Source organism: Erithacus rubecula (assembly GCF_903797595.1).
Source record: "Erithacus rubecula genome assembly, chromosome: 4".
NCBI lineage: Eukaryota > Metazoa > Chordata > Aves > Passeriformes > Muscicapidae > Erithacus > Erithacus rubecula.
Window position 1 is genome coordinate 24,002,800 of NC_136686.1, and position 14,734 is coordinate 24,017,533.

The 14,734-nt window shown below is 33.3% G+C and overlaps 1 protein-coding gene across 3 annotated transcripts in view; it reads left to right on the forward strand.

Annotated features, from left to right (window-relative positions):
• Positions 1 to 14,734, forward strand: part of LRRIQ1 (leucine rich repeats and IQ motif containing 1) — a 101,571-nt gene that overhangs the window by 1,546 nt on the left and 85,291 nt on the right. For 2 of the 3 annotated variants that reach the window (XM_079304970.1, XM_079304971.1), the window contains exons 3-12: positions 479 to 575; positions 1,373 to 1,443; positions 2,635 to 2,737; positions 3,553 to 3,758; positions 5,617 to 5,691; positions 5,868 to 7,088; positions 7,896 to 8,048; positions 9,230 to 9,380; positions 13,235 to 13,428; positions 14,341 to 14,468. In XM_079304970.1, the coding sequence (XP_079161096.1) occupies positions 479 to 575; positions 1,373 to 1,443; positions 2,635 to 2,737; positions 3,553 to 3,758; positions 5,617 to 5,691; positions 5,868 to 7,088; positions 7,896 to 8,048; positions 9,230 to 9,380; positions 13,235 to 13,428; positions 14,341 to 14,468 (2,399 nt within the window). The remainder of the gene's footprint in view (positions 1 to 478; positions 576 to 1,372; positions 1,444 to 2,634; positions 2,738 to 3,552; positions 3,759 to 5,616; positions 5,692 to 5,867; positions 7,089 to 7,895; positions 8,049 to 9,229; positions 9,381 to 13,234; positions 13,429 to 14,340; positions 14,469 to 14,734) is intronic. The other variant, XM_079304972.1, reaches the window with a different exon arrangement.

Genomic DNA, 14,734 nt, shown 5'->3' on the forward strand with positions numbered 1-14,734 from the left:
TAATATTGATCATAAATCATGTTTCATATGACATAGACAAAGGCATTCGTGATAAGTATGTATGCACTCACATAGTGAATTTCACCAGTATCTATCACAATTTGCACATCTGAGAGAAGGCAGATCATTTTCCCAAAATTTTGACATTAAAGACAATCTTTTGAATAGAAAGTATAATTTATTGAAATTAAGATGGATAGTTTTTTTGGAGCTGGTGCAACATACATTACTAAAATTTGATTAGAATGCAATTAAAATTAGAATTATTAATTGTTCACTGGGTGATAAGTCAACAAGAGGAGTGTAGGAATTTAAAAAAAGTTGGTGGAAATTGCTGCTAAATCTCCATCTATCACCTCTCACTGCTTTATAAGAGAAGCCAAAACAACTCTTTATTCTATTATGTCAAACATTTACCTATTTTCAAGATTGTGAGACGAAAATGTGGAATATATGTCAAAGGTTGGTTTTTTTGTAGGTTTCAGATGACTTACCAGAATCAGTTCTCTCCTATTTAAACTTTATCAAGAGCAGCAATCAAGATGCTGAAAGGTTTATACTGCAGGACTTGGAAGGTGAGCAAAGTACAAGTAAGCATTAGTCACAGTTGAAATGTCTGTACACCTCATATTGCCAGTGGAAGTTAGACCAACACACATCAGTAAAATAATGGAAACTTTTAAGTAGAAGCAGTGAAATCTATTCCATTCAGCTTCTGAATGCATGATGAAAATCTCTAGGAATATTGCTATCTTCTTGAAGTAACATCTGAGCAGAAATTAAACTTCTAAAGACTCATCTAAAGTTGAAGAAGGCAAGGTGAGATTACTCTCTGAGACAGAGCTCAGGCCAGACTCTCCATGAAAATCTAAAATGAAGTCAGTAGGAGCTGAAATAGAGTTCAGATACAATTGACTCTCATAGGATATGTTTAAAGTTTGTCTTGAGAGATGCCCCAAAAAAAAAAATTCTGTCATCTATGTGACTGAAGCCAAGCTCATAGTTTGTATGTCAGTGAGCTGGTGCTGTTCAACATTGACTACAAATTTTGATATCTGAGGAACATCCTTATTTATAATTTTTTTGTAATGCAATCTTACTCTTTTTCATTGTTTTATCTGATAGCAGTGCTACTGTATTCTTCTGCACAGAAAATGTTCTGTTGTGTTTCATGATTCTATTGCACACATTTTCTGCTTTTAATGTGGATAAATAATTCCCATACATTTTTAAGTAAAACTAGGAGAGAAGGAAAGGAAAAAAAAATCCCCTTTGTTTTAGTTTAAACAAATGGACTAGGTAAACATTGTAGATGAAAAAGTGAGCACTGGTAAGGGATTTTTTCTCTGTGAACTAATTTTTATTTCTTTAGGTGACATTTATGGAATAGTTTCTTCCCATCCTTCTGAATCAAATGAAGATTCAAAACAATTTAATGAAAAGGTATTTTTTATTTATACAATGTTTATAGTGAAGAAAATTCTATTAAATATTCTAGATAATTTGAACTTGCTTTAGTGGCTTCCTAAGGAGACCTATACATGTGTTCAGTTTTTTTTTCTGTCAGGCTATCCGTAAGCTATTAAGATGAGTTTCCATATAAAATTCTTTGGAATTAGGACATCAGCTGTAATAGACCATGTCTATAAACATTCAAATTTGAAATAAATTATGAGATATTGAGCACAAAAATCAACAAAATTAAACAAAACTGAATAATCCTTTAGTTCTAATTGTTTGCAGAATATTATCTTAATATTATGATAGCACTTTTAAGCTTCTCTAATCTTATTTTTTATGATGATCAGGAAGATAGACTACTATTAATCTTGCTCTTAATATATTCCATAATTTTGCAGGAAATATAAACATAGTAATCTCTGTGCTTTTCAAAGAAAAATCAAGAGTTATGAACAAGAGTGCTTCTATATTTTCACAGAATTTGACTAATAACTCACTGAAGTTTTCTTAGAAAAATATAAAACTGTATTTAATTTAGTCACTTTTAATTTTCTGCCTGGCTTTTATTAGTGAGCACTCTTGCAAACATGATTTTTTTTGTTCTCAGAAGACCATTGTTTAAAACAGCACAATTACTTCATGTGACTTCAACTGCATTACAAATATTAATATAGGCACAAAGCATGTGATGAACAGATGATAAATGAGGAGGAATAGATTACTTGCCAGTAAAGAACAATGAAATAAATATAGCAATCCTTGTGCCCATTACATTATTTTGAAATAGCCTTCTTAAAAATTTGCTCTGTAACTGGTTCTTCCCCAGTGTGCATAACAATATTCATGCATATACTGCTTGGTTTCACAGAAAGTAAAATAAACCTCAAATGCAAGACATTCATTTTTCTAAGTCAAAATATTAAATATATTTTAAAAATACATTGAAATATTATGTATTTTGATAAATATTACAATATTTATTACTCTGGGAAACAATATTTTGACTGATATGTTTGCATTATTCAATGTGTAAGGATTCCAGTTAGTAGTAAGTTTCACATTGTTGTACTTGTCATATGGCTAAAAGCTCATCCTTGTTCTGGAAGATTTTTACAATGTTCTGCTTTTCAATTTTCTTTCTTGTTTTTTAATAAAAATTTTCAACTATGTTAGATACTGCTTGAAGTTGAAAATGAAGACTTGAAGCTTGCTGGAACACCTGGTTATGGACAGTCCATCAGTGGTGAAGTGGACACTAATGACCACTTTCTTACAGGTAAGCAAGCACATAATTCATATGGTTGAGTTGATCTTGAATATATCACTCTTTCCTGCTTTTCTGTTGTCGTGAGTAGCACGGCATTCTTTTTAAAGAATTTCACATTGCAGTATGGAACAGGGCTTGATACTTGATGAATTGGACATAAGTGTACACATCTACTTTTATCTCATTTCAAGATCACAAAATCATCATAGAAATTAGTATCCAAAAATACCACTCAGCAATGAAAGCTGCTCAGAGGCACTAAGCAGGTTTTACTTTGATCACAACTTTTTTTTTATTTGTTTGGGGTTTTTTTTGGTGGGGGGATTTTTGGTGGTTTTGGGGTGGTTTTTTTTGGTTGTTACTGTTGGGTTTTTTTTTTTTTTGGTGTTGGTTTTTTGTTTGGTTGGGGTTCTTTTTGTGTTTTTTTTAGTTTGTTTGGTTTGTATTTTTGTAGACACATTGGCTGGTAATGTTCCTTTCCCAAGGCCTTTGGATGAGTTGATCTGGAGCATATCAGTGCTAAAGGCCCCACTAACAGCTACAGAATACACCCTCTGCAATCCTGCATTGTACATTTTTAGAATAAGCATAGTAGTTGCAGAGTCATGAAGTGCTCAGTATAATAATAAAACTTCTCTGATGGCAAGCACTTGTGCTGTAGTTCTGATTTCCTGTATATATTATATAATATATATAGAAATCAGATATATATTGCTGGCTGTATCAACATAGGATCTTTTTCTTGTGAAATACCTTAAGACTGTTTAGTGTTCCCCAGTGCTTATTAGGAAATTAATTTAAATGTTTTCTTGTTTGATTAATAGCTGGTCTTGAAATGAACATAAGTCTTGCACATTGTGAAGCAGAAGAAGAGTGTAGACCAACATTTGAGCTTGAAGATGAGAAGATGAAAAAGTGGAAAGCTGAGAGAGAGTCATGGGAAAGAAAGAATGAAGAGGAACATGCAAGAAAGTTGCAGCATCTGGAGCAATTTGAGACTGAAAGCATAAAGTTAGATCTCCTTTATAAGGTAATGAATGATATTAAGTCAATATGTTCCAGTCAAGACAACCTGATTTCAAGCTCTAATGTGAAAAAGAGACTACTATCTTAAACTGTATGACTGTCCTAAACTGTCTACTTGTGTTGCCAGTGAGCTGTGAAACATATTTAAGTATAGTCCATTGATTTTTATGTTTTACTGTTTAATCAGTAGCGAGTGAATTTGCTATGCAAAATTTTCAATTATTCCTCAAGCTTTGCCTTTACAAAGTTTTTATATTATGAAAACAGTCAAAGTACCAGAAATGAGAGTCATGCTGAAATTAATCACAAATGAAAACTGGTTACTGTGCCCTAATAGAAAATACTTAGCTAGATTGGAACTCCCACCTAATTTCACATTTCAATGTTAAAATCTTAATGGAAGTAATCAGAACCAAAATTATTCATTTCAGCAATGCTGGTGTTGTTCTTCATCTAGGTAAAAGTTACAATCCTTGGTTTTCCTATCTTTGGGATATCTGTGAAATTTAATCAGGCTTCATCTACTGAGTTCTGCCACAACAGATGATGACTCAACACACTGACTAGTTGCACTCTCAGACTATCTAGTCATATTTGGCTATATTGGATGGAGCATCATAAAGGATAAAGGAGTGTAAGAACATGAAGAAATGTAACTCTCAGTACTTGTGAAGCCACAGAATTTTATTATTTAGCCTTAATAAGTGTGTTTTGAAAGGTGCATTAACACTACATTTTCAGTTAACTAATTTGTGGCTTTCTGAAGAGGTGGGGACCTTGGCACCAGCAAGGTAATTCAAGCCACAAATGGTAAGGAAGGGCTTAGTAAATGAAAAGGCCTTTGATCTCTGAAGGCCAGTTCAGTGTTCACTATAGCTCTGTTTTCAAAAGGTCAGAAAAACTAAGAGGCCTTCTTGACTTTTTGCTGTCACAAATCATTTTTGGATATAGGGTGGCTTTCTCTAGAGAAAGAAGTGCATGGCCACGTTTAGGCTCTTTGATACTGCTGTTGCAGGAACGCTCTTTTGAGGTGAGAAGTAAAATCTAGCTTTCCACATTGCAGAAGGATCTAGATGCCTGATCTGTTTTCTGAACAGCATGCTTCTGAATGCCCATGAAAAACAGTGCTTAGACATCTGGGAGACTTCATGTTCCAAGTTGAAAGTGATTTCTTTCAACTACTTCCTTCAGATCCTCCATAATTGATCTGGTTGATATATCTTGGTTCCACTAGGGGTTACGTGGTTCTGGATCAGCCTGTTTTTTAGTTACTTATGGAACTAACTTTCTGGCTGCTAACTTACAGTCTCATTGAGAGTATTTTTTTGATTGAGGTTATGTTGGGCAAGGAGGGAAATGCCATTTATTTTCAGGTGGTGAGAAAGTAGACTTGAACTTTCATTTTCCATTGAGAAGCAATTTCAGTCACAAAAATTTCTTTAGCTTTACTGAGCAAAATTCCCATTTGAATGATTTTAATATTATCAGTACATACCAGTGCAATTAAAGAGAGATTGTCTGTGCTGTTGTTCAAATATGCTTCTGTTTTCTTCCTGTACTTTGAGTAGTTTAGTAACCAGTTTTCAATAGTAGTATAGATCTTGGAGAGGAAGGTGGCAGATGTTTGAGTCAGTTCAAGATGCTGACTTTCTGAAGATGTGCATCTTTTAGTACATTACCAAAGCTACATTACTGATGCAAGTGTCCTGTTGTTTATTTTGATCCACACATTCTCATTTAAATTCAGGAATTCACAAAATTGAATTGTTGGAAAGTCAAGAAGATGGGTGAGATTGGAGAGAGGGTGTTTTGTATTGTTCTGAGTTTTGTACAGTATTCATTTCAGTTAATTTGTTGTGCAGAAACGCCAAGCTGCAATAGAAGATGAGATATGGAAAGAAGAGGAGGCTTGGAGAGACAAAATGAAGCAACGTAAGGTAAGATTGTACAATGAGATTTTGTCAAAAGACTGTGAGGTTGCTGTTATATGTTTCAGAATAAATATATACAAGAACAGTTATTATACTAGATTCTGTTTATTAATGATAAATATGTGCCAATACCTGTCCCATTTTAAAAGTGGTTGAAGTCTATCCTAATTGTTTTGGCCTAGGAATTGATCTGGAAGCTACAGTTGCAAATGGAAGCGGAGAAAAAGGCCTTGGAGGAACAGAAAGCAAAAGAAAGACAGCAACTGGCTGAACAACAGAATATAGCAGCTGTGAAAATCCAAGCTAGATTTAGAGCATTTTTAGTCCGTAAAAAATATGCTCCCATTTTAAAACAATGGAAATATGAAATGAGAAAGAAGCAGAAAATACTAGAGGAAATAGAAAGAGAAATGGAGCAAAGAGAGGAAAAACTGAACAGGCAAATGGAAGAAAACAGATTAAAGAGAAAAGAGGAAAGAAAAAGACAAGAAGAACTTGAAAGACAAGAATATTTGGAACAGTTGAGGAGGTGTGAGGAATATGAGAAAAAGAAAGAAAGCCTGAGATTGGAAAGAGAAAAACAACTGCAAATAAGAAGAGAAGAAGAAATAGAACAAAAAAGAGTAGAAGCTGTGATGAGTGAAAATGTAGAAAATAGCATAGAAAACATAAAAAAGGATCATAAGACAGAAAATATGAAAGTAATAAGAGAAGAGAAGGAGGAACTAAATAAACAAGTAGAGGAACCAAAAGAAAAACATGCTGAAATGATGGATGAAACAAATAATAGGATGATTACAGCAGAAAGAAATTTGACACCAAGTATGCTGGGCTCTGAGGAGGAACACTCTTCTCAAGTGAATAATGAGAACTTATACATTAATTCAGTAACACAAGTAGAAGAAAAGTACTCACTAACAAGTTATCTTGATAAAGCTTCAAATGGTCATATTTCAAAGGGTGAACCTCTTAACTTTGGTGCTAATGACATGGTAGAAAATAAGGCAAACTGCATATGCTGCTTGCGCAACTGCATATGCAGCAGCCCACCAAAAGTCCAGCCAAATGCTAATAACAGAGAAATTAAAGATCGATTTTCTCAGTATGAAACTATGAAGAAAACTTTATTTCTGATGGAAAGTGCTAATGAAGAAGTCAGACACACCTGGGACAGTAGCCAAGATGTGGCAGATTCTTCTAGTAAAGTAATTTTTCCTGATGATATTGAAAAGAAGAGAATAAACTGGATGAACACATGCAAATCTTGGTCTAAAATATATGAAGAAATCCAAGGAAAACAAGCAACTATAAGAAAACTACTAAGGAAAAGTTCAGTTATCAAGATGCCTCCACTAAGTACAGAAAAGATAATTCATAGTGGCCCTTGGAGGACCTTGCAACAGGTAGCTATATGAAAGTTTGAGAATGAAATGGGGAGACAAACGTATCACCTTTTTTTGGCTTTTTTTCTGTTTTGGAATGTTGACAGAATGCTGTTTATTGTTGAACAGGAAATAGATATTGTGAGAGTTCCTATGCCCAGGTGCAGAATAAGGGCAATGATAATGACTTTTGAATTCCTGTGAGTGTTGTGGAGCAGACTGGTGGGGTATTGGTCTTCAGATGATTAATAACTAATAACACTTTAAAGGCAAGAACTCTTACTTTCTGCTAAATTAACAAAGTTTTGCCTTTGTATAAAGGCCCACATTTCAGCTCCTGCTCAACTAGCCCCTTCAGAATTTTGAGAAGAACAGTCTCTTCTAGAAACAAGATGTTACTGATATGCTTATAGATAGTGTTTTGCCATAAAGGACATCTCCTGGTTGCTTGGACTTATTTTACTTAACACTTATTAACTTATCATTGTGTGCTTGCTCTGTGGTCTCATCTTGATATCCATTCTGAGGATGGCCTACTAGGCTACACACACTTCTAGTCTGAAATATTTTTGTCTTTTCTACACTCATTTTTTACAGTACTGTGACTATCGTTTTCATGTTAGCTTCTCCCATTGAGCAAATCAAACCTATCATTGCCATTCTTTTCTATATGAAAAGATTATCATTCGTTGGTTGCATTTTATAAGATGCTACTAGATTATAGTTTCGTTCTCCTTTTCATCTTAAAGAAAATTACCATATATGATGTTGTGCAATGAATGTTCAATATACAAAACATTGGTTTTATTTATCAATAAATGCATGTAGGTCACAACGCTTACTCTCGAAGATTTGCCAGCTTGTAGCCTCTCAACCTTATCTGAGTGTTCAAATCTTCGAGTTTTGACTTTGAGGCGCTGTGGACTGGTTGCACTGGAAGGACTAAGTAGCTGCAAAGACCTGAAGTATATCAATGTGGAGGTACCAAGCATATTTGATTCTCTGTTATAAAATGAGGACAACTGCCATTTTTGCTCCTTAGTTGATTATGTAGTTATGTACAACTGAATATATAACTTTTAGCCTTAAGAGCATAGGAAAAGCAACAAAATACTCCCAAATGTGAACAAAGTTATACCAGCAGATTTACAGTACAAATAGCATAATACAACATGCTGCAAATGATTCAACCAATACTGAGAAAATATCAAAGATTAACATTAGTATAGATCTTCATTACCTCAGTCTCTGATTGATGTGTAGACAAATGCTGTTCACCGTAGCAGGTGCTCAGCTTGAGCAAAAATAGGTAGACGGAAGTGTCCTTTGTACACCTTGAATATTAATTAAAATTAGTAACATATATGCACAAGGAATAGTACTTATTGTGAATTATACTAGAGGTCTAGTGATTAGGTATTTGCTACTGGCCAATGTATTAAATGAGCCTAACGACTAAAGAAAACTTTTTCTCTGTATTACATCTTTGTTCCAGAACTTGGCAATTTACATGAAACAACTTTGCTCACATTTTTAATTTAATGTGTTTTAACAACAAAATGTTCCAGATGAAAAGACCAAGCACAGCAAATAGTGAAAGAGAAATCTGAGGAAGAATTATTATAATGATCTGGAGAAGGGAATGTTTAAATATAAGGATCCATTGGAGGAAGAGTATTAGCATAGAATAGTGTTAATGTTTGTGGCCAAAGTATCTATAAATGCAGACTTTTGCTATTAGTAAATAGGATTCCAGCAAAATTACAGCTTTCTTCATTAGCATCTAGTAAATATGATGTTTCTATGCAGTTTTTAGTTCAGTTTCCCAGGGTTTCAGGAGGTAGGAAAACATATATGGAAGAGACTGTTCTGTTCTTAATTTCTTTTTATGCTTTTTTTGTTTCAACTTTGAGCATTTTCAGAGCCAGAATGAAGTTCAAGATATATACTTACTCTATTGCAGCAGAACACAAAAGGTCATTTCTAGTACTCGTGATTTTTTTTCCTAATGGAAAAATAGAGATGCCCTTACTCCTAACTAAGAATTTATGATAAAAATACATTTATGATAAAAAACAATGAAGGCAATCTGCTATATTTTTACTTAGTTCTACTACTTAATATCAGATACTATTTAATATTCTCATTTTATTTTATTGCAGGAGAATGACATTCAGGTAGTTGACTGTGCAGATCTGGAAAATCTCTGTATTCTCATTCTGAGTAAGAACCGTCTTTCATCAGTTTGTGGCTTAGATGGATGCAAAAATATCCAAAATCTTGAACTTTCCTACAATAGAATCACTCGAATTGGTAAGAAAATTATGCAAATTTGCATAACAATAGTTTTGCAGCTTATATTCAGAATTATACATCCCTTGGATTTAGAGCCAGTCAACTGCTAAGCCCAAGGAGACAGACTTTGGAAAAAACCTGCATCTTAAAGCATGACTTAGCTGCTGCTGTGTATTCCATCTAGCAGGCCATGTAACTCTTGTCAGTCAGAGAGAATTAAAATCTTTCTGAAATGGCCACTAATATTATCTTCACTAAATTAGCTGGAATATGTGAGTAGCCTGAGTTCAGCTTATCTACAGACATAATGAAAGCAAAGCTAGCCTAACTATGCAGCTGCAGGGAATTCCAGGGTGTTCCTGACTGGCACAGTAAGTAGTTATGTAGAAATTGTATTGCCTGTCTCGAGTCTGCTGGACAGTAGGAAAATAATTAAAAACAATTATTAAGCTCATAGACAAAACACATTCACGTAAGACTTGTAAATAAGAAGTAGTTCCACTGTTAAGACTGTTAATTAACCCTGTGAACATGGAAAATACAGTTCTGTGATAAACAGCAAGGGTGCAAAAATGGGAAAGCTTAAAAAAATCTATAGATGTAGAGATTTTGATGAAGATACTATCAATATTTTTTGCTAATATGTATAAATGTTAGTACTCATGAAGAAAATTTTTAATATGTGAGAATAAAAGTGTTGAGAAATCAATGTTATCTGTAAAAGCATATCAGTACTCAAATGAAGAACAGTATAATAAAATGGTTAAAAAGTTTAATCTGTGTGGTTGTGGCAAATAGTCTTTGATAAGATTCTTATTCAGATTGATCTCATTTGATAAAAATGTCTGCAAGATTACTGTAAGAATGACATTGTTTTAGTGGATGACACTAAGAATGTGGCATTGGTATGGAGTGTTGGAACTTCATATACCCCAAGTGGAGTAAAATCCTCCAGTACTTTCTCTTTTGTACAGTGAACTGCTACAGTTACTGAGTCTAATAAATTCATGTGGGTAAATAAATGTTCGCACAAATCTTCAAATGTGGGATTTTTTCCCTCTCTGGAATTGCTTTGAGGATTTTAGGTTAAAACAGCTGCATAATACAGGATTTATTTCATATCATAACATATTAAGTAGATGCACAGAATGCATAAAAATGGATTTGTGGATTATAAAAAGTTAGGATATCCCTCTCATCTATAAATCTTGCAGGATGTCCCTTAGCAATTTTGTCAACTCCAGTACTATGCAGTGAAATTTATTTATGTTTATAATATTTAAGTTTTAATGATTTGTAGTAGGAAATTTCTGGCATACTGTTATTTCTCTTTTTATTATTTTCTCCTGTCATTGAAATATAGCATCAATAGAGGGAAAATTAGAGTTGCCAAAAACCTCTTAAAAATAGCAGTAAGAGAAATAGTCTCAATTATGCTTTTTTTTCGTAAGAATACATGATCACAAATTAAGTAATTGTGACAGTAACACGCTGAAGTTGAGTGCATATGTTTGTATTTTGAAAATTAATGTTTTGCTTAAAATTTTTCATGCACAAAAAGTAATAGCATTCTGATTCAAGTCTTTGAAAACACTTCTGTAGGGTATCTATACTCCCATAGAATGCTGAGTAAAATCCCGGCAGCTCAAAGAAGAGCAATGCATAACCACGGATGATCATAAATGCTGTTTCAATATACTCTTTTTGCCCAGAGAGGATTTCTTTTCATCAGATACCTTTTTAATTGTTTTGTTTTGTTTTGTTGAGGGCTTTATTTGGGGTTATTTTTTTCATTTTATGTTCGCTGTCAGGTTTCACTCTGTTCTTAGTTGTCTTTGTCACACACAGAAGTGACTTCAGAACTGAATCAATAGCTTAGAGAGTCCCTTGCTAGCAGACTTCAGCTGCACTTTGCAAATTGCTGAGAACTTATGTAAAAGTTCTCCTTGAATCTTGCATGTATTTGTCAACAAAGTATTTTCCTGTGGCTGCTATAACTTTTGTTTGTTGCATTGTATGTAAATCACACAGTATCTTGTGGAAATGAGCAGAAGACTTTTATGCTTATATTTAATTTTGCATATAGGCAGGAGAACCAGTAAAATACCATCTGTTTGTATTACGTTCTTCTCTCTGTGTGTTTTCTGTTGGACTGCATTTGATAATTCCAGAATATTCTGAATGACATTCAGGTGATCAAGAGTAAAAAAAAAAGGTGCTTTGTTGCAGCATGCAGAGAAGAAAATTTCCAGATCCTGTTTTACCTCCTTGTCTTATTGTGTATGCAATCTCTCTTCTAAGTCCCACTCCAGGCTCATAGAGTGCTTTTTAAGTTTCCACTACTGCTAAGCTGGTAACTGAAAAGTGGAGATGTAAGAGCTGCTCTTACAAGGAAATCTTGGCAGCCAACACACGAGAACATGAAAGTGTTTCTGAAACCACTAGATGGTGCTGGTTCCTTTTTTAATTTTATCAAAGCAAAAAAGAAAAATACAGATCAGGATCTTGCAATCAAGGTAGTGATGTCATGGGCATGTTTGGAATTTTTCAGAATAATTAAAGATTTGTACATTTATTTGCTAAAGTGCAGTTTTGAAGTTACATTATAGGACATGTGTGTTATATTTATGATGATATCACTTTAATGTCAGACAATTGCATTCTTTTTACTAAGTGCTTTCCATTTTTAATTTTTTTTAAATTTTTTTTTTAAATTTACTGCTGTTTTGGTATTTAATTTTTTGCTTCAGTTTTCTCCTTGTAATTTATTTTCAGTTTTAAGTCTACTTCTGTATTCTTGATACTCCATGGTGCAAACTGATCTCTGTTTAATAGTCTAGTCTGTTTTCAGAGGATAGTCACAAAGAGATTCACTGTTTTAAAGCTCATCCAGCTTCCTTTGAGGAACTTGTGAAATTTTGGGTGGCAAAGATGAGGCAAAGTGTTCCCTCAAATAATCCTAAATTAACTAAATTATCTGAGAATACATGACACAGAAGTAAAATCAGAAAATCCTTATTTTAGATATGTTTTGTAAAGGACATCCCTTCACAGGAATTTTTACTACAGAGATACAGAAAAGCTGCTCAGTCCTGTAGCAAGTTAGATGGATCAGTGCCATTGCATGTGTAAGACTGTGGGAAGACAATGTAATTTTTGCTGTTGTAAGGATGATTTGGGTTACATTCTATGAAACAAACAGATGTTGATGGGAATTCTTTTGCCTTTCTTTTGTGTAGAGATTGCATGCTCTGTAATGTAGATGGCAGGAGTAAATGTGTTGAGAGTGGAATGGCTATAGTACTATAGCTTTGTTCTTAAAGGCCCTAGATTTTCTTTATAAATTTCTTAATTAAAAATATTTTCTCATAATTATTTAAACAAGACTAACTTAAATAATAGCAGTGTTACTGGCCTAAGTTTTAATGCAGTTTTTTTCTAACCTTGATAATACATTAACAAAAAAACCTTCAAAAAATGAAATAATAAAAATTAACTTTTAAACATAGTGGGTTTTTTTCCTGATATAGATGATTTTTAAGAGGACTGTTAGCATTTCACAGAGTTCAGAGCAGTTGTAAAGTTGTTAAAGCATAGTAAGTACTTTTAGTTTATCACTAAAAGAATATTCTCTTCCAAAAGAAGTACCAAAGAGATTATGAATTGTTATTATTGCTTGATTAACTGAATCAGAAATGTGTGAACCATATGCACTGTATATGTGATAGGGTCAAAATATAGTAATTATTTTTAAACCCTATGCTGAAGAAATATTGTTACATCAGAAAATATACAGAAAATTCTGAGTTTTTCTTAGCATTTGTATGGCAAGAGATTTTTATTTCATTGTGTCTGAAATCTTGAATTTTCAGGTGGTCTAGAGTCACTGAAAAATCTTCAACAATTAATTGTGGATCATAATCAGTTAATCAGCACAAAAGGTCTTTGTGAGGTACCTACTCTCATTCACCTGGACTGCTCTTTCAATCATCTCACACAAGTTGAAGGCATTGAGAATTGTGGCCTACTTCAAGTGCTGAAGTTGCAGGGCAATAACCTCCAGGAGGTAAAAGCTTTGAATTTAGTGGCTGTTGTGCATACATCTTTGCTAACAGGCATATTTTTCAGCATTCTAAGCATGTGCTCTTTGATTGGTGTGGGATGTTTCATGCTCTTAAGTAGGACTTTTTTTTCCCCTTATCAGAGTGTGATTTTTCAAAAATACAAATGGCTAGCAGTTAATTGTTTTCTTACTCCCAAGTCCTTGAAAAATTGGACTCTCAGTGATTATAGTTCCTCCTTCATTTATAGCATCTAGTTTTTGGTTTATATTATATGATTCTGATTTTGTGTAACAAAAGATTATTATTACTTATAAGTCCTGGTATAATATTAAGATAATTATAACAGGCTGGTAATAATGATATAATTGTTGTTACATGTAAGTGATTGCTTCTTACCATTACTTGTATGTAATGATAATATCATTATTATTACCCTGATAATAATCATGCTTAATTAATGTATGATGATTCTCCAAAACTTGTATTTTGTGCTGCAGCATTTAAAATAGGAAAGTTGTTTGCTAGCTGTGTGCTTAATTGTATTTACTAGCAGTTATTCTCCTATGAATTCATGTGATGAAAAGCATTGTCAATAAGCAGCAAGTAACTGCATGAATAACATAGTAAGGGTGTGACTCTTGGGCTCCTGAGGTTTTCTTCCTTAAATTTTTTATGTTGACTAGTGTGATAGAAAACATTCTGGTGTGATAGAAAACATTAAAAAGTTTTTACCACCTGACATATAGAGATTATGTGTGCCAACTGGTACATATGTAATAAGAAAATGATACATATATCCAAAATGTAAGTTTTGCTTGTACTTAGTAATGATTTATGAAAAGCATCTGGTAAGCATTCCATTGTTGTTTCTCTAATTTATATTAATCTTAAATAACCATCTCCTTTCTATTTAGCTTCCAAGACTGGAAAATCATGTTCTCTTAAGAGAGCTGTATTTGGATGACAATAGCATTTCTTCTATGAGAATACTTTCTTTATATTGGTTGCCTCTATTGCAGATTCTTTTGCTGTCTCAAAATAGGTAAGAAACATTATTCTACTTACAGAACTGATCCAGAAGAATTTATTAACATAAGACTTGTCTGAAAAGTATAATTCTCAATATGACTGAAATTTTACTATCTTTTTGGGATATTCTTTAAAAATAAAAATATGTGGTTGGCATGTAATTACATTGGCTACCTCTATGTAAGAAAATTTGAAACAGCATTAACTATGTAAATTAATTTTTTTGTTTTAGATGTTATGTGAAAATAATTCTTGAGCATTGGGGCATTATTAAAACCA